The following is a 24,170-nucleotide window of genomic DNA, read 5'->3' on the forward strand; positions in this document are numbered from 1 at the left end:
AAGACCACGAGGGGAATTAGGACAAGGACTACGATCAAGACTACACGAAGGTACGTAACTGGGACCGGGACTTGGACTACCATTAAGAGAATGACTTGAACAAGGACTTGGGCTAGGACTCGGACTACGACTCAGTCTACGAGTTGATCTACAATGTTGGCCAGAAGTCGGACCAGGACTGGGACTAGGCTTGAACACCGGTGGTGGAGGGCGCACTGGAGGTAGTGGACTAGCGAGTCGAAAAGTCGGTGGAGGAGGTCTAGGTGGCCTTAGTGGCTTGACCGGGGGAAACACAGGTGGAGGAGGTCTACTAGGAGGAGCTAAGCGGAATATCGGTGGAGGTGGCCTCATAGGAGGCTGCGGTTTGACAGTTAGCATCTGAGCTACTTCCCCACCAAAGCTATAGGCCTTAGCCCCTCCCTCCAGACGGGGATCCCAGACCCGTTCCCTATGGTCAGGGACTGACCTTAAGGGAGGGTGGTGTGAGGTTTGGAGGTGGGCAGACTCCTCCCCTTTAAGTTGACCAACATGTCCTTTTGAAAAAGGAGAAAAAAACCCAGACTTGGGCGGGGAACGGGGCTTAAGAGGTGGAGGAAGAAAAGTAGGTAGCTCATGTTGCCTTAGTTTGCATCTAGAAATAACATCTGTATAGAACTTAGTTGTGTCTATAGAGTCCAAAAAATCATAGTCAATATTTGAAACAGGTTGAGAATAAGACTCAACAATATAAAAATCCTCAGAAAAAATATCATCGACAGGGGGTGGTATTGAGTCACCAGGGGGCGTTGACGAAATGACGTCACCGTGATGGACCGGTGGGCCGGAGGTATGCCCTGGCCTTACAGCCCAGTCGGAAGAGTGGTTGGAATATGGAGAAAAAACAAAACTTCCAAACCTCAGGGAAGAGTACTGGGCTGTTGTCTGCGCGCTGCTGTCCGGGGAAAAAGTCTTCGCGGCTTGGCGAAGGGAAGACTTTTGGTGGTCCACTGCGAGGCGGCGTTGTGCTGGCTGTTTTCTGACACGATGGCGAGGCATAATGGATGCGTGTTGCTACCCCAGGGATGCAAGAGGACCAGGACAGGCAGGAGTTGCAGGTAAGATTAGATTTAATACAAAAACAAAAATAATACTGGTACAAAATGCAAAGAAAAGGCGTGCCGAATGCACGGAGAGCTATGCTAATAATTAGCAACGAGAGCAGAGTACAGGAATAGAGGTGCAGAGCGCACGCAAAGCTAAGGCGAGACTTAGCAATAGTGATTACAAAAATAAGAACCAACGTGCGTGTTGCAAGTAGCAAACAAAACAGCCAGGAGGAACTAAGGTAGCAGGTGGTCTTAAATACAACACAAATAATTCAAAACAGGTGTGCGTAATGAGTCCGTGCAGGAGGCATACTTAGGTTGCCATGGTGACAATACAAAACAAGGAAGTGCGCTAACAAACGGGATCGGTAGAGTCCAAAACATGATCAAAACATAGTAGGACAATACAAAAAAGACAAACATGCTAGAGATGTGTGATCCGGAAGCCGGATCACAACAACAGAACCACAAAACAAAAAGAACATAATGAATGAGCTGAACAAAATATTGCTAAAAGCAATACGGTAAAAAGGGTCGAATAAAAAGTAAAAAATTTGCTAAATAAAAATCATGGTAATAAAAAGTGCGACAAATAGAAAAATACAACTAAAGCGAAGGGGTCGGGGGGTAGGACTAGAAAATGGTGGCCTAGTGGGCAGACTCAGCTCAGGTCAAAGGTCAGCGAGAAGAGGTAGGTCTTAAGAAGGGTTTTGAAAAACCCCAGGCTCTGGGCTGACCTAATGTGGAGTGGAAGGCTGATCCAGAGCTTAGGGGCGGCAACGGAAAAGACTCTGTCCCCTCTGATCTTTAGCCTGGATCTAGGGACCGCCAACAGCAGTTGGTCAGCTGACCTTAGGGCTCCAGACGAGGTATGATGATGCAGAAGCTCGGTCAGGTATTGTTGGGCCAGACCATTTAGTGATTTAAAAACAATTAAAAGTCATTTAAAATCAATGTGGTAAAGGACAGGGAGCCAATGGAATGAGGCCAGGACTGGGGTGATGTGCTCGCGTTTTTTGGTGCTGGTGAGGAAACGGGCAGCCGTGTTTTGCACAAGCTGCAAACGGCGGAGTGATGCCTGATCAGTGCCAACGTACAGTGAAATATATCGCCCCCTACTTTGAGGCAGAGATACTTGCTGCCTCATGGCCTGCCTTTTCCCCGTAGAAAAAAGCACGCGCCCCTTAGCACGCAAACACTCAATACCCTTCGTGTGTAACGGTAGAGGCACCATATATATCTGCCTCACTTCTCGTCTGTCTTGTTATTTTGATCAGGAAACATGGAATTTCCGCAAGTTTGATCATGAAAATGATCCAAATATACAGGAACCACACCAAAATCACATAGAAAGCATAGACCAAAAGAGAAATATTATTATTATTACTTCGTTTTTGAACATCTCATGGTTAAGCCTTTTACCCCCTGGTGGCAAGGTGAAGCACTGCCTCACTTGCCTCCCCTGACAGCACGTCACTGGTTAGTGTGTGTATGATGGCGAACATTTATGTACTGAAGCGGTCCTGGGGCCTCATGTAACCAAAGTTATGTGGATTTCCTACTAAAAATAGATGCATGTTCAAATCCAGTAAAAATTCAGATGTATTTACATGTTTGCACACATATGCAAGCACATTTCTTTGTTACATAGCAATCTACTTGGAATAGATCCTAGATGTCTACATAGCTTGGCACGTCTAGATCACGCCCCTTCATGAATATGCAAAACATATTAAAAGTAGCCGTGTGACTGAGAACTGCAGACGCTCCCCAAATGGTACTCTGTACGAGGTGCTTCTTTTTCCTTCTTGGAGCGATCAAAACGAGGGTTGAAATGTGTGTGCTACAGAAACAACACACAGGCTAAAAAATGGTACAGCATCAGGAAAAAGATGACAAAGAAAAAATTATTTACATCACCAAAACAGACGAGCGTGTGAAAAGAGTCAAAGTCCGGACACCCACCATCCATCCATCCATCCATCCATCCATCCATCCATTTTCTACTGCTTGTCCCCCTTGGGGTGAAACCCACCATAGGTGGCAAAATGATCGCTTGTATAATTAATAGAGGTCCCCACCAATATTGAATATCAAGAGGAAACAATAAATGCATCGCATCGTGGAGATAAGTATACACAGCTTGTAGAAATGTGCGTATGGCAGCTATGGCGCTTTGAGACATTCCACGTCAACTTCAGTCTTGATACAGCTCAACTTTGCCGTCTATAAGGGCATACGGCAGGTTTTTGTGCAAACCCAAACTTTCTACATGAGGCCTCTGGACGCAACCTTTTAAACCTTCCCACAACAGCGGCCGTATTGATTGATTGATTGATTGATTGAAACTTTTATTAGTAGATTGCACAGTTCAGTACATACATCCATTTTCTACCGCTTATTCCCTTTTTGGGGTCGCGGGGGGCGCTGGCGCCTATCTCAGCTACAATCGGGCGGAAGGCGGGGTACATATTCCTTACAATTGACCACTAAATGGTAACACCCAAATAAAATGTTCAACTTGTTTAAGTCAGGGTCCACGTGAATCAATTCATGGTATAGAGCAGTGGTTCTCAAATGGGGATACGTGTACCCGTGGGGGTACTTGAAGGTATGCCAAGGGGGTACGTGAGATTTTTTTAAAATATTCTAAAAATAGCAATAGTTAAAAAATCTTTTAAAAATATATTTATCGAATAATACGTCAACAAAATATGAATGGAATTCATAAACTGTGAAAAAAAAATACAACAATATTCAGTGTTGACAGCTAGATATTTTGTGGACATGTTCCATAAATATTGATGTGAAAGATTTCTTTTTTGTGACGAAATGTTTAGAATTAAGTTCATGAATCCAGATGGATCTTTATGAAAATTCCCAAAGAGGGCACTTTAAGTTGATGATTACATCTATGTGTAGAAATCTTTATTTATAATTTCATCACTTGTTTACTTTTCAACAAGTTTTTAGTTATTTTTATATCTTTTTTTCCAAATAGTTCAAGAAAGACCAGTACAAATGAGCAATATTTTGCACTGTTATACAATTGAATAAATCAGAAACTGACATAGTGCTGTATTTGACCTATTTATCTCCTTTTTTCAACCAAAAATGCTTTGCTCAGATTAGGGGGTACTTGAATTAAAACATTTTTCAGAGGAAAAAAGGTTGAGAACCACTGGTATAGGGGGTAAATGTGATGATAATTCTAAGGGCCCACAGCCTGCTGGGGCCCACATATAGCCCCAGTAACCTCTATGACAAAATGATTATACATACGCTGAACTACCGGTAATATGTATTCGTAAAAATGGATCTGAATTAAAAAAAAGCCACAAGTCATACAATGTTCTAATTAAAAAGAAAATAATGATACCCTCAAACCCCTGTAAAAAAAAAAATGGTTTGGTCCACACCAACATTTTCTCTAAGGTGCACGCCTGCACAGTTGCTCACTACTCCCTGTTTCCTGCGCACACCTAAACTCTATGCAGTGCACAAAATCTAAATCCAACCTAAACTCTAAACAAAATAAACACATAACAATTTTTTCTGTATCATTTTCAAAAAGTGGTCACAACAGATAAAACAATGATGATGTCTACCAAGACGTGTTAAGGAGGACAAGGAAGTTGTACGCATCAATTATAATTTTATTGAGCAAAACTGATTACTGTCGGCCATAACCACACCGAAACAACATCAACACAAAACTACTAACCAGCAAAACTGGTCACTTTCGGCCATGATCACACCAAAACAAACAAACCCTATGTCGAATTGACAGCAATCGATCTCTTCACTCACTCTGGACAGCCAGTGATGCGTTCATGGCAACAAAAACCGTCAAACAACTCCAAGGCCACACATAAACTCTGTTTGATCGTTACAGTGTGATATGTTTCATACTGAGCCAATCAATGTCAATAACAGCTTGTTATGAGTGGGTTTTGCTGTTTTGGAGCTTAGCTTATAGCAGTAGAGTTAGAATAGTTATATGCTGCATGTTAACTCTTATTTTGGCAAAACGAGCAAGCACATTTGTGCTTATTCAAGTGTCATGTATTTAGAATAATATTTTTTGGGGATATTAATCATGAAATGGTGTTTGAAGATTACATAAATGCTTTATTAAAAAACTATGCAATGTTAAATTTCACAGACTAAAAATTGTACAGGCTTCACGGTGGCAGAGGGGTTAGTGTGTCTGCCTCACAATACGAAGTTCCTGCAGTCCTGGGTTCAAATCCAGTCTTGGGATCTTTTTGTGTGGAGTTTGCATGTTCTCCCCGTGAATGCGTGGGTTCCCTCCGGGTACTCCGGCTTCCTCCCACTTCCAAAAACATCCACCTGGGGATAGGTTGATTGGCAACACTAAATTGGCCCTAGTGTTTGAATGTGAGTGTGAATGTTGTCTGTCTATCTGTGTTGGCCCCGCGATGAGGTGGCGACTTGTCCAGGGTGTACCCCGCCTTCCGCCCGATTGTAGCTGAGATAGGCGCCAGCGCCCCCCGCAACCCCTAAAGGGAATAAGCGGTAGAAAATGGATGGATGGATAAAAGTTGTACACTATCTCGGGCTTGTGCTTCAGTAATTGTGCAAAAAGTGAATTTTCATTGTCAGTGGGCCAAATCTCATATATTATACAATATTACAATGGAAAGAACTGCTTTTGTTTGATTATTGTAATACAACATTAAACTTGTTGCGATGTCAGGTTTGGGAAAAATAAGAATGACACACTCAGGAATGAAGCAAGACATCAAAAATTAATAAAAAGGCAAAAGGTCCATTTGAGAAATGGTAAGGGGCTCTGGTTTGAAAACCCTCCTTGAAAATAGTAGTATCCAGTAGTTTAAAAATAGTAGTTTCCTGTGTGCGTGCCTAATGTTGCACATATATGGTCCAAGGAATGCTCAAGGAGTTTGTACATTTGCTCAGACACATAAAAAATTTGAGGATGAACATTTGTCCACACCGCAGTCCGTTCTTCCAATTGTTCTACCTCATCGGAATTACGTGAGCGCGAGCGAACCCCTGCAGGGTTAGGCTGCCCTCCAAAAAGCACAAGACCGGACCCCAGAAAAGAGTTGCAAAGAAGACCAGGATTAGGGGCAGCAGAGCATGGGCCCAGGACATTAAAAACTTTTTTTCCAAGAATGGTGAGAGAGTAAAACTACTGAGGGTGGCTGAAACAGTTACATTCAACGGGGTGCAGGCTGGACTCTGGAGGCTATGTTAGCTGTCATCTGGCCGCGCGGCACCAGTTCATAAAAATAAAAAAAAGTTGGCAGTTCGTTATAAAGCAATGGTGTGACTGTCGATGTGTGTTACACACATATCACTGTCAGACAATGCTCCAGTATGCACCCATCAGAGGTTGCATTGAATCTTATTATGATGCATTCAGGTTCTACTTAGTAATTATTAATTATTTACTGAGTAACTGAATAATGACCTTTGTCAGATGCTTATAATTAATCCTTGTAAAAGGCGCTATTAGTGGGAAATTTGAATAGCCTCTTTACAAAACAGTTAAATGGGGCGGCATGGCGTAGTGGGTAGAGCGGCCAGCCAGAAACCTGAGGGTTGCAGGTTCGATTCCCACCTATTGACATCTAAAAAATGGCTGCCGTTGTGTCCTTGGGCAGGACACTTCACCCTTTTCCCCCAGTGCCGCTCACACTGGTGAATGAATGATGAGTGAATGATAGGTGGTGGTCAGAGGGGCCGTAGGCGCAAACTGGCAGCCACGCTTCCGTCAGTCTACCCCAGGGCAGCTGTGGCTACTGATGTAGCTTACCACCACCAGGTGTGAATGAATGTTGAGTCCCACTTCTCTGTGAGTACTTTGAGTGTTTAGAAAAGCGCGATAAAAATCTAAGTTATTATTATTATTATTATTATTATTATTATTATTAAATGGCAACTAACAATACATCATCTACATAATAATACTCTGACCTGTTAAGTGGTTAATTGTAAAAAAGAAAACAAATCTAAAAGTCTGATATACGTTCCTCCTGACAGGATGCACGAAAAACATCAAATTACCTTCACCCGAGGTCGCAAAACCTTTGACCTATTGACCCCTAACTATATCCAATTCTCCTTCTGCCACTAGGGGGAGTTCCTGAACTATGACATGCTGATCGGTGTGAATCAAGGCGAGGGGCTGAAGTTTGTGGACGACAGTGAGGACAACGACGGCATCTCAGCAGCGGCGTTTGACTACACCATCTCCAACTTTGTAGACAACCTCTACGGCTACCCCGAAGGTGGGCGATAAACCACACACTGAGAATTAATTACTAACAGGGGAAATGCAGTCAGGGGAGGAAGCGTTCTAATAATGATTACAAAAGCAATATTCACATTTGTCCTTTAAACTCATCAATCAATGTTTATTTATATAGCCCTAAATCACTAGTGTCTCAAATGGCTGCACAAACCACAACACAAACTACAACAACATCCTCGGTAGAGCCCACATAAGGGCAAGGAAAACTCACCCCAGTGGGACGTCGGTGACAGTGACAATGATGACTATGAGAAACCTTAGAGAGGACAGCATATGTGGGCAACCCCCCCTCCATAGGGGACCGAAAGCAATGGATGTAGAGCGGGTCTGTGATATAAAATTATTTTCTGTATGATTCTAATCAATTTTAACATTTTCTTACTTAATTTTCTTACTTAAAAATCGCTGAAATCAAATACAGGGCAACAGTTTGAGAGCAAGCTCAGCATTTTATTCTAAACTTTACTGACAAACAGCAGTGCCAGCGTCAACGTGTCAGGTAGAATCAGCAACAAGTCAAATGAATGAAATATATTCTAATGCGCTGTTGAATTAATACATTTTTGTGCACAAGGACACAAATCATCTGATTAAAAGCCTAACCGGAATAAAAAAATACTTCATGGAAACTTCATGGAAATGTTCTGACCCGAGCATACACATTCGGATCAAAACTTCACCCTTTTGTGGTGTTCGAGTCTGTGGGACCCGTTTTCATTTTTTATTAAAAGAAAAATTATACAATTAATTAATTTTTCAAACTGAGACTTACTTTGGCTCATTTTCTGCAAAGAACATATAACAGAATAAATATTTAATGACCACACACCCCGTCCCCTACACATTTCTATTACATATAAGATGTCCGGGTCCACTGGACCTAATAGAAGTGTGGAAATTGATGTTCTCTCTAACACACACACACACACACACACACACACACACACACACACACACTCAAGGCCTAGACAGTAGGAGGACAGAGTGTAGGTACACAAAATATCAGAGGGTCAAATGTGCGAGAAAATGAGAGCAGACAGCATTGACAAACAATGTTGCAACCTTGTGTGGGAACCGCAGGTGCAGAAACACAAAAGAAGAATCCTTGTGGGATCCAGAAACTGGCAGAGAAATTTTCCATGTAATGTTTATATTATTGTTACTCAGCCAGCGTTTGTAGGTCTGATGGACCCGTTGTATTTTGTGGCTTTTAATGCCTCACAATCAAACACTTTAATGTTAAATTACTAAACATATGTTTATTGGGATAAGGTAAACATCTGTTCAGTATTTTAACATAAAAGTGTTTGATTGTGAGCTCACTGTAAAAAAAAAATCATATTTTTATGGTGAATATACTCTAAATTGTTACTATGACTGTACTATTTCTTTAAAAAGGTTATAAAACTGCAGAATTGAAGACATCTGTAAATAAACCAACCACCTGTTATTTTAAGTAATATGCTAGTAATGACAAACTATGTATATTTCTTTTTTTTTACTGAAAAATACCAAATTAATTATACATATCATTTTCTGTTTTCTCAAATTACTTTCAAATTCATGTAAAATTACAGTAATTAACTTTCATTATTTATGTAGCTTGCTATATAAAAGTCTATGTCCATACTAACAATCTAACGTTTTTTTTTTGTAATTTTAAGGTAAATCTTATTTTTCTCAAATGTAGGTGTATTTTTGCATTCAAATTGAAAAATATATGTAGCCTCTTATGTAAAGGTTAATGCTCATACTAACAATTTAACATTTTTCTCTGTAATATGACATACTTTGCTGACTGCAAGACATATTTGATCAACAGCCAACAGCCATACAGGTCACACTGACGGTGGCCGTACGAACAACTTTAGCATTATTACAAATATGCGCCACACTGTGAACCCACATCAAACAAGAATGGCAAACACATTTCGGGAGAACATCTTCACCGTAACACAACTTAAACACAAAAGAACAAATACTCAGAATCAGGGGCGGTTCTAGGCATGGTTATATGAGGGGGCAGTCAGAAATGTGAAGGGGGCATCATGTGTACACATCATGCTCCAGCACTTTTTTTTCTGTGCTTATGGTAACGATGCTTTCTTCATTGAAATGGGTCTTTAGCCATGTGTCCAACCCCAGCCTGGAGTAGTGGATTGCACTTTGTCAGGCCTCTACCTTCAGACCTGTACAACTTGGGTGTCCCACCTGAAGACTAAGCTCCTGCTGGTGTAGCTCTTACGGTAACTGAGGCACACAAACCCTCTGACCACAATAGGGTGGCAATCCCTCAGGGGGGGAAACATTAACAGCGCTGCCATATTTCCGACAGGAGAAACAGAAGCAGGCGTCTCGCACCACAGAATACTCTAGCCATGGTCGTGTGCGGTACCAGGCAGGATTGAATGATCTTAATGTTGTACCAAATGCACACTTTGGGTAGCCACCCAGTATTGGCTGAGATGGTGCGTTGCCATTTAAGTCACTGGGTACAAGAGCAGGCTGCATTGGGGGAGCGCTTGTTGGGGGGACGGAGGGAGCTGGTGCAGGAGAAACAGTGCTTGCTGGTGCTAAAGGTGCAGTATTGCTAGCTGCTGTCCCTGATGTACTAGCAGTAGCATCATTGCTACTACTACATGCAGGAGCAGGACTAGACTTTGTAAATGCTCTGAAAAATAGATGCGTTACAGAGCATTAACTTTCTCTTTGTGAGCTGCTGGTAGTTGGAGCAGAAAATAAGTAAGCTTGAACAACAACAGAAAAAACCCGCTGTGATTACATGAAGTAAAACAACAACAGTACAGGACTACAGCCTGGGGCGGGGCTTTACGTAGGGGTCTGTCAGACACAGGTCACTTGTCTTCAGTTTGTCACATGTAGTGGACGTGGGCACTCATCTGGGCACAAAATTCATTCACTCCAATGTATGTGTGTTGCCCACTTGCTTGTAAATTGATGAAAACGGCTGTGTTTTTGTTTTTAGGTGTCTTGGTCATATCAAATGAAACTTATAATTTGTTTATTACAAAATGTAGATTGAAACATTAAAGGTTGACTATGTAGAAATACAAGAAAAACAACAGAAAAAGAATTCCAGCAGTTGATTGCCAGACCGTTGCTAAGTAAAACGGGCTGTTGCTAGGGACTCCGCTCTGAACAGAGGACAGCAGAGGAGGACTGCTAAGCAGGATATGTTTCATTTTTACCGTCATTAACAGCATCATAAATGACTTGTAGCTTGTTACAGGGACAGTGGAGGCTCTCTGCCTTCCAAACCACTGCTGCTCAGAGCCTCCGCTGTCACTGCTCTCGTCAAGTTGTAAAAAAAAAAAAAAAAAGGAACTCCGTAGCACCGAAAGTCCGCAACAATAAACGTGTTTATGACAGATAAGACTACACAAATACACCCATCCTAACAAGTATATGATAAATTTAGACAACTTTTCCTTTTCTTTTACTTTCATACTGCAACAGTGATTGGATGTTTACTGAGGGCCGAGGGGTGTGTGCGGGTGTGTGTCTGCTGCGCAGCCTGTGGAATGTTGAATACACGCACAGCGGAGGGGGAGATGAGAGGGAACCCGTCACTACTATATCGTGTGTGTCCCTTTTTCGGTGGATTTTTCCGCTAGTGCAGATAATTTTGTCAACTTGTAATGTAGTAATTTTGTGAGTTTATTAAAATTTGCTTTCTCAAATTTTGATTTGAGGGGGCAAGACATTTATTTAAGGGGGCTCTGCCCCCTCTTGCCCCTGCGTAGAGCTGGCCATGCTCAGAATCCCATGCAGCCGTAAATTTTCTGTGTTACAATATACACCCAGCTACCACCAAACCCCGCCCACCTCAACCAACGCACGGAGGGCGTTCATGTGGGGGTGCGGGGGTGTAGCCCGGGAGAGTTCGGGCTGCATGGGATTCTGGGTATTTGTTCTTTTGTGTTTATCATGGCCGGCTCTACGCAGGGGCAAGAGGGGGCAGAGCCCCCTTAAATAAATGTCTTGCCCCCTCAAATCAAAATTTGAGAAAGCAAATTTTAATAAACTCACAAAATTACTACATTACAAGTCGACAAAATTATCTGCACTAGCGGAAAAATCCACCAAAAAAGGGACACACCCGATATAGTAGTGTCGGCTTCCCTCTCATCCCTCCCTCCGCTGTGCGTGTATTCCACATTCCACAGGCTGCGCAGCAGACACACACCCGCACACACCCCTCAGCCCTCAGTAAACATCCAATCACTGTTGCAGTATGAAAGTAAAAGAAAAGGAAAAGTTGTCTACATTTATCAAATACTTGTTAGGATGGGTGTATCTGTGTAGTCTTATCTGTCATAAACACGTTTATCGTCGCAGACTTTCGGTGCTACGGAGTTCCTTTTTTTTTTTTTTTTTTGACAACTTGACGAGAGCAGTGACAGCGGAGGCTCTGAGCAGCAGTGGTTTGGAAGGCAGAGAACCTCCACTTTCCCTGTAACAAGCTACAAGTCATTTATGATGCTGTTAATGACGGTAAAAATGAAACATAAGGTGTATATCCTGCTTAGCAGTCCTCTGCTGTCCTCTGTTCAGAGCGGAGTCCCTAGTAACGGCCCGTTTTACTTAGCAACGGTCTGGAAATCGACTGCTGGAATTCTTTTTCTGTTGTTTTTTTGTAATTCTACATAGTCAACCTTTAATGTTTCATTTGTAATAAACAAATTATAAGTTTCATTTGATATGACCAAGACACCTAAAAACAAAAACACAGCCGTTTTCATCAATTTACAAGCAAGTGGGCAACACACATACATTGGAGTGAATGCATTTTGTGCCCAGATGAGTGCCCACGTCCACTACATGTGACAAACTGAAGACAAGTGACCTGTGTCTGACAGACCCCTACGTAAAGCCCCGCCCCAGGCTGTAGTCCTGTACTGTTGTTGTTGTTTTTCTTCATGTAATCACAGCGGTTTTTTTCTGTTGTTGTTCAAACTTACTTATTTTCTGCTCCAGCTTCCAGCAGCTCACAAAGAGAAAGTTAATGCTCTGTAATGCATCCATTTTTCAGAGCATTTAAAAAGTTTAGTCCTGCTCCTGCATGTAGTAGTAGCAATGACGCTACTGCTAGTACATCAGGGACAGCAGCTAGCAATACTGCACCTTTAGCACCAGCAAGCACTGTTTCTCCTACACCAGCTCCCTCCGTCCCCCCAACAAGCGCTCCCCCAAAGCAGCCTGCTCAGCTACCCAGTGACTTAAATGGCAACGCACCATCTCAGCCAATACTGGGTGGCTACCCAAAGCATGCATTTGGTACAACATTAAGATCATTCAATCCTGCCTGGTACCGCACACGACCATGGCTAGAGTATTCTGTGGGGCGAGACGCCTGCTTCTGTTTCCCCTGTCGGAAATATGACAGCGCTGTTAATGTTTCCCCCCCTGAGGGATTGCCGCCTTATTGTTGGCCAGGGGGTTTGCGTGCCTCTGTGACCGTAAGAGCTATACCAGCAGGAGCTTAGTCTTCAGGTGGGACACCCAAGTTAGACAGGTCTGAAGGTAGAGGCCTAACAAAGTGCAATCCACTACTCCAGGTTGGGGTTGGACACATAGCTAAAGAACCATTTCAATAAAGAAAGCATCGTTACTATAAGCACAGTCAAAAAAAGTGCTGTAGCATGATGTGTACACATGATGCCCCCTTCACATTTCTGACTGCCCCCTCATATAAGCATGCCTAGAACCGCCCCTGGTGTTTATGTTGTGTTAGGGTGAAGATGTTCTCCCGAAATGTGTTTGTCATTCTTGTTTGATGTGGATTCACAGTGTGACAGATATTTGTAACTGTCTTAAATTTGTGTCTACAGCCACCCTCAGTGTGACCTGTATGGCTGTTGATCAAGTATGTCTTGCAGTCTTTATTATATGTCTGCCAAAGCCTTGTACAACATGCGCTTAAGTCGTCACACTGTTTGTATGGTGACTGAGTGAACGCGACAAAGGTTGTAGTGGTTGATAAAGGCAGTGCTGTCACGGCACGCCCTTGATGTACTTGTCCGGGCGAACATCAGGACGTTCCTTCGGGAGGGTCACCGAATGTATATAGGTCAAATCGGGAGGATTGGCAAGTTTGTTGCTAGGGCGAAATAGCCATTCAAAGAAGGATTACTTGGTAACAAGTTTCTGCATCCAGTGGCCCCCAGGTAAATTGAGTTTGAAACCCCTGATTTTAACAATTCAGAAAAAATCTGAAAAATAATGGTATCTATCTGTGGAACTGCCAGCATTGTCACTTCATTAAATGTGGTTGATCGTAATAATTTGGAAAAACTCTGTAGAATAAAGGTATTTTTCTGCAGAACTGTTTGCATCGTCACTTTATTAAAGGTGGTTGATTTTAATAATTTAGTAAAAATCTGTAAAATTACGATATTTTTCCACAAAACGTTTCATGAAAATTTCTCTTAATATAATGTTTTTGATCATTATTTGGTTTACAATAATTTACTTTAATTCTATTTAGATGACCGTTTTTTTACAGAATTTTTTTTTACGGCATTAAAAGCCACAAAATGCAATGGCTCCATCACATCCACAAACGCTGGATAGGTAAAAACAATATAAACATTACCCAAGGGTTAAAACTGATCTAGACGAGAGGTTTATGCCAATAGTAATTTTGATTGTTGCGCATGAAAACACTTCTTCCAAAATTTGAGTCGAAATTATCCTGACTGCGCATGTCTTTGACGTCAGCTTTACTTTTGTGGTGAATGGGGGGACTAAGTTTAATGGTATCGGAATGAAGCGATTGTCTTGCTACAGTCTTCCCCAATTTAACATGTACAGAAATAGCGTTTGTTGCTCTAAAACAGAGACTAGCAAAAACATGTGTCGATGTAACAATAAAAGAAGGGATCCAGTTGTCTCAACGAGCTGTTTTATTTAACAAACATTACAGTTTGCAAGTAATAACTGCTAGTCCCTGGCACGTACATAGAATGTCGTAACATGAAAAATTGCACCAGAATAGTTCTGTTTAAAAAAAAAAGGTTAAACAAAAGTAGCGATCAGAATGGAAAATTGATACATTTACTAGCAGAAATGCACAGAGACATGTTTGCTTACAGCTGTAGTGACTGCTTCTTATTCTACTTCTGTTTCTGGTATGTGTTGCGCATTAAAATTAAAGGTTTGCGATTTAAGGTGTGATGCATGAAAATACATCTCACAATCGGATCATTCTTGTCAGGGTCCATGTACACAGCGAGTCTAATCCGATTTATGGTCAGATTAAATACATTTAGCCTGTGTACACATGGCTTATAAATTGAAAGATGCCATTTTAGAGGATTATATAAATGTTTCCTAAGTGGACTTTCACACAAAGTTGATCATACTTTTACAACAAAAGTAAGGATAGGCACTTGTACTTCATGCACAAATGAAAGATAATCACAAATGTTTTAAATGTCATAAAAGCAAAAAAAAATGTGACTACTAAGTTTTTCGAACATTCTCTTCTTTTTCTCATTATCCTCTTTATGAGCAACCTGTATTAACATTGACCAGAGCCGAGAATTAATTTAAAGTTTTAAAATACTCCAAAGCCGACAGCAGCCATATACCTCACGTCACTGATTTCCAGCAGTTTAAGGCGTGGTATAAGATGACTAGGAGATCAAAAGAATAAAAACACGCCAGTCATGAAGATTTTTTTTCACCATGGGATGGGAGCTACGCTTTGGCCTTTAAGTCTCTGTGGGTGCAAAAGATGCCTTACCATCCACTAGACTATGGGTATTTCAAGTGGATCTGACGGCTGACTGCCAACGCTGCAGATAGCTGTCAAAACAAAAAACATTTGTCCTGCTTGTCAATCTTTGAAAGACCTTTTCTACATTTTGGTCTCACGGTCTCTCCAACTTTTTGATTTTCTTTGACCACTCTCTTTAGTATCTTCACTTTTCTGACACTACACTCCTTTGCTGCACATTGTCTTCCAGGCAAAGACATCCTGAGGGAGACCATTAAGTTTATGTACACGGACTGGGCAGACAGGGACAATGGCGACATGCGGCGAAAAACCTTGCTGGCGCTGTTTACGGATCACCAGTGGGTGGCGCCAGCCGTGGCCACGGCCAAGCTCCACGCAGAGTTCCAGTCGCCCGTTTACTTTTACACCTTCTACCACCACTGCCAGACCGAGACGCGGCCTGAGTGGGCTGACGCCGCCCATGGCGACGAGATACCGTATGTTTTTGGTGTGCCCATGATTGGCGCCACAGACTTGTTCCCGTGCAACTTCTCCAAGAACGATGTAATGCTGAGCGCTGTGGTGATGACATACTGGACCAACTTTGCCAAGACTGGGTAAGCATTGCAAATTTCAATACTGTGAATTTTACCTGATAGCGTGTACTTTTGAGGGTACCACCCCAGTGAGAAAGTTTAGAGTGACGTACTTCGGTGACGTTATTCAATGGCGTTACTCAATGACATTACTCGGTGATGTACAGGGCTTCACTTTGGTAAAAGTCTTATTGACCAGGTATCCAGTCGTTAAGTAGTAGTCTACGGTAAAACCTTTAACTCCAGCAACTGACACGGTCTCATTCTGCCAGGGATCCCAACTTGCCAGTGCCCCAGGACACCAAATTCATCCACACCAAGCCCAACCGCTTTGAAGAAGTCATCTGGACCAAGTTCAACTCCAAGGACAAGCAGTATCTTCACATTGGCTTGAAACCCCGTGTCAGAGACAACTACAGGGCCAACAAGGTGGCCTTCTGGCTGGAGTTGGTGCCCCATCTCCATAATCTGCATGACGAGCTGTTTCCGACCACTCCCCGCTCCCCACTAGGCCCGGGCACCGGCCCCGGCACACCTAGAACCAGAACTACAGGCCCTCGCACCACTCACCGCCCCTACCCTACCTTCCCTTATGACCCGGAGCCCGATAGTTCCGAGCGTCCTCCCCGGGTTCTTTTTCCCGGTGACACCCGCGACTACTCCACGGAGCTGAGCGTGACGGTCGCCGTGGGAGCGTCCCTCCTCTTCCTCAACATCCTCGCCTTCGCCGCCCTCTACTACAAACGTGACAAGAGGCACGAGATGCGGCGCCACCGTCTCTCTCCTCAGCGGGGCGGCCCCGCCAATGACCTGGCCCACAGTCAGGAGGAGGAGATCATGTCTCTGCAGATGAAGCATTCCGAGCATGACGCTCACCACGACATGGAGCCCCTGCGGCCCCACGACATCCTGCGCCCATCGTGCCCCCCCGACTACACGCTGGCGCTACGCCGGGCCCCAGACGACGTGCCTCTGATGACACCCAACACAATTACCATGATCCCCAGTACCATCACCAGCATGCAGCCTCTCCATGCCTTCAACACTTTCCCTTCCACAGGCCATAACAACACCCTACCACACCCCCACTCCACCACCAGGGTATAGTATGGCCTGACCTGACACAGCAGCACCCAAGGAAGACTGGCCGTGCAAATCATCGAGAAGTCCCCTGGATGTGAGGTTTGACTGTCAAAGAACTACTCCACCTCCTCCGTCTTGTGCTGCCAAGCTGAGCAGCGCCCTCCAATGGTGGCATGCGAAGACGCAACTGAACTGCAATGCAGCAAGTTTGGGAGAAACTACTATTTTCAAGGAGGGTTTTCAAACCAGAGCCCCTTACCATTTCTTGAATGGACCTCTCGCCTTTTTATTCTTTATTGATGTCTTGCTTCATTCCTGAGTGTGTCATTCTTATTTTTCCTACATCTGAAGCCCACTTTTGACATGTGGCCCTGTCCAGTACTCTATTGGACTAAAGTTTCCTAAAAAGGTGGTAATCTTATATCTTCTACTTTCATTCTACCAGCATTTTTGGTGCCAAGGTCAGAGTTGCATTCTAGTGAAGAAGAAAAACAGCTACTGTATATTTACTGTCCACTAACAAACGTGACAAAAGTGCCAAACTGGCCCTTGATTGTGTTTTCCTTTTCCTCCACCGCCTGTCTCTGTCTTTCTACCATGTCCTTAATTGTTGTTTCATATGTGCAAACAACTTTAGTTTTTGCTGAAATTATATAGAGAAATTATATATATAGTTATATACGTGTACAAACGAGAAAGTCTATCGTTTTGCGGTGGGGGCCGGGGGGGGTTTATGCATGAATTATTTTTCTTAGGAGGAACATGAGGGGTGGAGGACACTGTAGCCGCACGTTTTCCCCCAAAAACCAACAAAAGCGCTTCACTTGGTTCAGAAAAAAAATCTTCATCTCCTTCATGTCTGGTGTGGATATTAAGACAGACATGCCTGTGCTGTGCTGATGCAACCAGTAGCAAGCCCATTCATATGACTGGTGCTGCCTTTTCTTACCATTTGTGTGTGCCTGGTCCACACGTGGTCCCTGCACCGACCCAAAGAGTGTGTGTAACATCATAATGTGACCGGCATGATTTTCCCACTTGTTTTAATGCTTTCCTAATTGGGTCACTAAAGGTTTGGGTGAGAAGACAGAAAGCACACACAGAGAGTCTGCGTACAAAGGGGAAGGTGGTGAAAGGTCTGCCCTTTTCTCGGGTCCCTGGTGCTGTTGTTGCTTGTGCGCTAGCCTGTTTGTTTCTTCTTTGTTGTATTCCCCTGCGTCTTTAGAGTGTTGCGATATGTGCACAACGTAAACACCAAGCAGTCTGCTTGGATGAGCTTAAAAAATTTGACGGGGCTGCAAAGGAAAAGAGACTTTGCAGAAAGCCTTAAACTAATGGACGCACCGTATTGACGTGGAAAAGGCACGGCCATCTTTGTATCTTCTGTGTTTGTCAAGATGATACCTTTTGCAGCGCCGTCATTTGTATGGCATGCTTTCGTAGCTCCGTGAGGTCAGAGGGAGCGAGGGGCCATGAGGTGACACTGCAGGACAGAGCAAACAACTGCAGCCTTTTGAGGCCCGGGCTGTTTTTATTCCTCGTCTATTTTATAAACTTCCACAGGAGGGCGCCATCGCGACAGATGTCTGCAAAGGGGAGACAACACACGACACAAAACCTGCAAGAGAATCAAAACTGTACATTTTTAAGAGTATCAAACAGATATAAATATTTGTAAATATTCAGTTTCTTGTTAGTTTTTTTCTTTTTTGTTGAGTGAATGAATGAAATGAAATCATAAAAGACAACAGGTGCAGTTTGCAAAGAAAGGGCCACCATATTGACATTATATTGTTCTCATACCACTTTTGGCCATGCGGACTTCTTGTAGCATCCCCCCACAGGAAAGTTACTCTAGCAAAAATGCTTTATGCTGGTTTATTTAGAGAAAAAAAATACCACTTTGTATCAGTGCTTTGGTTGTTGCACTCTTATATTTCCTCCCAAGCTTTTACTTTGGAAGTTCACCTTTGCATTAAATCATATATGCATCATTTTGGGAATATGTCAAGTAAAAGCCAGAGTTTGCCTTTCTGCCAGTTAACCCACATAATGGGTGGGGGGTGGGTGTTAAGGGAACCTGGTTCATGGTGAGAACGTTCAAAGCGAGACAAGGCCCTTGATTAGATGTTAGCTCATTTCCCATGTAGCCATGTTTACATGAAGCCGCTTTATTGTGGGGTCCGTACATGAGGGCTTTAATACCATAAGATGCCTCACACACACATTATTAAAGAGATCTTACAGTATATGTTACTGTCTGCACACTGTGTTATGTTAATGATGACGGGACTGCTTTCATAATCATGAACAAAATCAAAGTCATCTATTGGAACTTGGACAACGTTACCCGCTACCACTCAACAGCACACACATTTTTGTGTATTCACTCAACTTCCTGCTCGTATTCCGACGCAAAGTTGCACCTGTTGTCTACGTCAAAAAAATTAATCAGAAACCCAAGATTTCTGTTGAGAAAAACATTGTTGCATAATGGAATTTTGTGAGAAATGCTGATTTTAAAAGTGTCGGGGGGGAGTATAATTAATTGAGGTGATGTTTCTGTTTACTTTAGAGGTTATCTACTGTATGCTGTGATTCTGATCTGGGGAAACATTAAATACGTTCATAGCCAGTGTGTGTGTCAGGTTTCTCTGGATTTAAGTATTATAATTAGTATTACAAATAAGGCAACATGTCCCGACAGGCACAAGCTTACCTGTCGGGGGCATAGCACCAAATTCTAGGACGCCCATACACAAGAACCGTTAAGGTTCTGCTGTCACAGCCTGAGCCCAGATATGTTTTTTTAATTTATTTCGTCGGTCAGTGGTCAACAAAATAAACAATTTTACCTCAACAAGCAGTTATACATTCATAAATTGAAAATGCTGCAGACCGAAAGGGTTTAGGCTGAAGTTGAACACTTATTGCGCCTAACCATATAAAAAATGTAAAATTCAAGATGATCTTCCAAAAATTGTGAAATTTCCTTTGCACAACATTATGAATACACCTTGTACACAACATAAACACTGTTCAATTATACACACGGTAAAGACATGTGAAATATGTTAGTTAAACCTTTGTACCAATTATATATTACATACAAGCAATTATACATCCATTATTTATATCCCACATTTAGTTTGTAATTAACATTGCGCCATACACACAACAAATGGATGTGTACATACGCTAAAAAACTAATTATTTGGTTTAAGCCTGCTCTTTAAAAACATGAAAAAACCTTAGGTTTATGGCTTTTTTTATAGACAGGATAGATAACATCTCCTAGATAACAGGGTTTTGTTTAAAAAAAAAAAATGAAGTCAATATATAGTGGCCAAAAGTTATTTTAAATAATGATATAACCTGTCATTATGAATATAAATGGTAAGTTTCACATTTCCCTTTACTTTGAAGAGTACAGATTAATGCGAAACTATTGGCGTGGCGAAGTTGGTAGAGTGGCTGTGCCAGCAATCGGAGGGTTATTGGTTCAATCCCCACCTTCTACCATCCTAGTCACGTCCGTTGTGTCCTTGGGCAAGACACTTCACCCTTGCTACTGATGGGCCCTGGTGAGCGCCTTGCATGGCCGCTCCCGCCATCAGTGTGTGAATGGGCGAATGTGGAAATACTGTCAAAATGCTTTGGGCTCCTTAAAAAGGGGTAGAGAGACACTATACACTATACATGTACAACCCATTTATCAGTCAACACTGGATAATAACTATACAGTATCATGGTTTCATATTAGTGCATTTTCTTTACGGGGTACTCTTGTGCAAAACAAACGTTTACCAATTGGTACCTGTCCATGTATTTGGGATCTGTATAGTCATAAAAAATGTAAAAACAATGGAAGCATAGAGGTTAGATTTATAAAATAGTTTTGCCTCCTGTCAGACTTCCTCCAAATGAGATGTTTGGAATTTTCCCAATTTGTGACATTTCTCTAATTGGTGACATCAGCGGATATCTCCATATATGGTAAAGTTCTACTCAAAAAGCTTATGCAACTCCACCATTGTAGCACGATATTGTAGTCAATAAGCTACTTCTTTCTCTATTTTCTTGTTGTGGGGCAGAATGGTGGAAGAGGGGTTAATGGGTCTGCCTCACGATACGGAGGTCCTGAGCAGTCCTGGGTTCAATCCAGGGCTCAGGATCTTTGTGTGGAGTTTGCATGTTATCCCCGTGACTGCGTGGGTTCCCTGCGGGTACTCCGGCTTCCTTCACCTCCAAAGACATGCACCTGGGGATATGTTGATTGGCAACACTAAATTGACCCTAGTGTGTGAATGTGGGTGTGAAGGATGTCTCTCTGTTAGCCCTGTGATGAGTTGGAGACTTGTCCAGGGTGTACCCCGCCTTCCGCCCAAATTCAGCCGAAATAGGCTCCAGCGACCCCAAAAAAGAGACAAGCAGTAGAAAATGGATGGAGCAGACTGGCTCATACATGCACATGCATCTTGCATTGTTCCCATTACTAATACAAAGTAGAATATAGTTGGAAGTTATGAGACTTGTCCAGGGTGTCCCCACCTTCCGCCTGAATGCAACTGAGAGGCTCCAGCACCCCTGTGACTCTGAAAGGGACAAGCGGCAGAAAATAGATGGATATATCCGTCAGTAAACTCCATACGGAAGTGATAAAAGCTACAACGTGGCCTGGCGGTGAGAAGACCAGTCAAAGTGGAAGCACGTAAAACAGGCCGCCCACAAAACGGTGCATCCTGAAGAGACGGTCAGAAAGCGTCCTGAAAAGGTCTGTAAAACAATCTATGCACAATTTTGACCAAAGAACCACCAGTGCTTGTTATGTAGACCACTAGGAAGTGATTGAAGTGTAGAATATATAATGACCCCTTTAAGCCTACCCCGTCTTTAAAACATAGTGACCCCTCTATTTCTAATGTTAATCAAAGGGTTTTGAACACACTGAAAGTGAAACTTCTGCATAACTTTCTCCCATGCAGCCACAAATTGTATTTTTAACTTTTCTTCTATAGACAATGGCCCCATTGAGTGGATCTCTGCTTTGTATGAAAAGTAACATTAAAATATTGCCAGTCATACATAAATAAAACAAATAACTCACTGTCACACCTCACCTCAGGTGAAGGTAATGTAACCTTTGCAAACCAGACTTTCAAACCGAGGATGGCAACGCACGCAGTTGGTAATAGTTTACATTTATTTACAACCCAAAGTGTCAAAAGGTGAACAACAAGAGGAAACAAATCACCCAAAATCTGCAACAGTAACAAATAGAGGCAATATTAGTCTAGTATGTTAAATATAGTAATTTTATATTCAAAACCAATTTCAGTCACATGCGTTAAATAGACCTATATAATTAATCAAAATAATCATATTAAAAATACTCAAATAATCAAAAGGTAATTCATCCATCATAACAAAATACATGTATTCACAATCATAATCAGATGTCAAATTAAAGAATTAAAACAGATTTACCAAAATCAATTTGCAATCAACAAAACAAATTTAACCGGTTACAAGACAACATAATTTCATCATCAAAATAATCACCTCAGTAGATGTTTCATGCATGGAGACCTGAGTTCCTACTCAGGACAGAGAACCTCCTGTGGCAGTGGCAGCCTGTCAGAAAAATGAACTTTTCCAACTTAAATAGCCCATAGCACATCTCACTATATGGGACCAATTTGACAGGGCCGATTAAGAATGCCGTTCTTTTGTAAAATACACCATAAATAATAATTTTACATCTAAAAGTATTCACATAGTTATTTTGCATTTGTAGATCAGTCATTTTTGTATACAATGTATTCAGGCTTGGATAACATAACTTTTAAATGTCCAGTGTCCTTCTGTAACACCCAGCTTTTAAAAACCATGGTTTGGGCCAAATTAGGCCTAATTAGTCAAGGCAGGTGTGTTCACCTATAGCAGTGGTTCTCAAATGGGGATACGCGTACCCCTGGGGGTACTTGAAGGTATGCCAAGGGGTACGTGAGATTTTTTTTTAAATACTCTAAAAATAGCAACAATTCAAAAATCCTTTATAAATATATTTATTGAATAATACTTCAACAAAATATGAATGTAAGTTCAAAAACTGTGAAAAGAAATGCAACAATGCAATATTCAGTGTTGACAGCAAAAAATTTTGTGGACATGTTCCATAAATATTGATGTTAAAGATTTCTTTTTTTGTGAACAAATGTTTAGAATTAAGTCCATGAATCCAGATGGATCTCTATTAAAATCTACAAAGAGGGCACTTTAAGTTGATGATTACTTTTATGTGTAGAAATATTTATTTATAATTGAATCACTTGTTTATTTTTCAACTATTTTTTAGTTTATTTTTATATCTTTTTTTCCAAATACCATATTTCCTTGAATTGCCGCAAGGCATATAGTATGCGCCTGCCTTGAATTACTGCCGGGTCAAACTCGCTTCCCAAAATAATTAGCTCAGGCTTTGTATAAGCGCCTGGTCTAACTCGTGACGTCACGAGTGACACTTCCCTGTCATAATTTTCATAATGGAGGAGGCTGATTTCAATACCGGTCATTTTAAATCGCATAAAGGGAAGAAGATTAAGAGCTATTCAGTAGGATTTAAGGTCCAAGCTTACATCACACTAAAATGTTTACTGCATGCCTTTGGTGAGTGCCGGAGTGAGAAGAGGTTTTAAAATAATAAGCGCATGCTTATTTTTACCGCATGCCTTTGGTAAGCGTAGAAGTGAGAAGAGGTTTTAAATTGATTAGTGCCCCGGCAGCAATTCAAGGAAATACGGTAGTTCAAGAAAGAGCACCACAAGTGAGCATATTTTGCACTGTTATACAATTTAATCAATCAGAAACTGATGACATAGTGCTGTATTTTACTTCGTTATCTCTTTTTTCAACCAGAAATGATTTGCTCTGATTAGGGGGTTCTTGAATTAAAAAAAATGTTCACAGGGGGTACATCACTGAAAAAAGGTTGAGAACCACTGACTTCTATAAAACCCTCAGCCCCACCCTCACTCTTTTAGCCACCCGTTCGCAGCCATGGTGAGTGACAGGTTATAATTTGTTTGTTGAGCGCATACTTTTTACAGACTAACAAGATTTGATGTTTGTAGTTTGTCCATGTTGAGCTTCCTAACAAATGTCCACCGTTTGAGAGGAAGTTAAAGGGCAAACAAATGTGTCTAAAACGTCCGTCAACAAAAAATACAAAATGTAAAAAAAAAATAAAAAAAATTTTGTATTGCTGCAAAGATAGGTTTACTCGATATAAATTCAAATATTCGTTTTTATAATATTGAACATCGTATTTTATTGTTTAATAAAATGATTTACTTCCGGTT

General features: G+C 41.8%; 1 protein-coding gene across 2 annotated transcripts in view; it reads left to right on the forward strand.

Annotated features, from left to right (window-relative positions):
* The window catches only part of LOC133560351 (neuroligin-2-like), a 304,784-nt gene extending 285,346 nt beyond the window's left edge, over positions 1 to 19,438 (forward strand). For both annotated transcript variants that reach the window (XM_061912802.1, XM_061912801.1), the window contains 3 exons: positions 7,213 to 7,366; positions 15,381 to 15,747; positions 15,999 to 19,438. In XM_061912802.1, coding sequence (XP_061768786.1) covers positions 7,213 to 7,366; positions 15,381 to 15,747; positions 15,999 to 16,833 — 1,356 coding nt within the window. In that variant the 3' untranslated portion in view covers positions 16,834 to 19,438. The remainder of the gene's footprint in view (positions 1 to 7,212; positions 7,367 to 15,380; positions 15,748 to 15,998) is intronic.
* Positions 19,439 to 24,170: the final 4,732 nt, after the last annotated feature.

This window comes from Nerophis ophidion, linkage group LG10 (genome assembly GCF_033978795.1).
Source record: "Nerophis ophidion isolate RoL-2023_Sa linkage group LG10, RoL_Noph_v1.0, whole genome shotgun sequence".
NCBI classification, from domain to species: domain Eukaryota; kingdom Metazoa; phylum Chordata; class Actinopteri; order Syngnathiformes; family Syngnathidae; genus Nerophis; species Nerophis ophidion.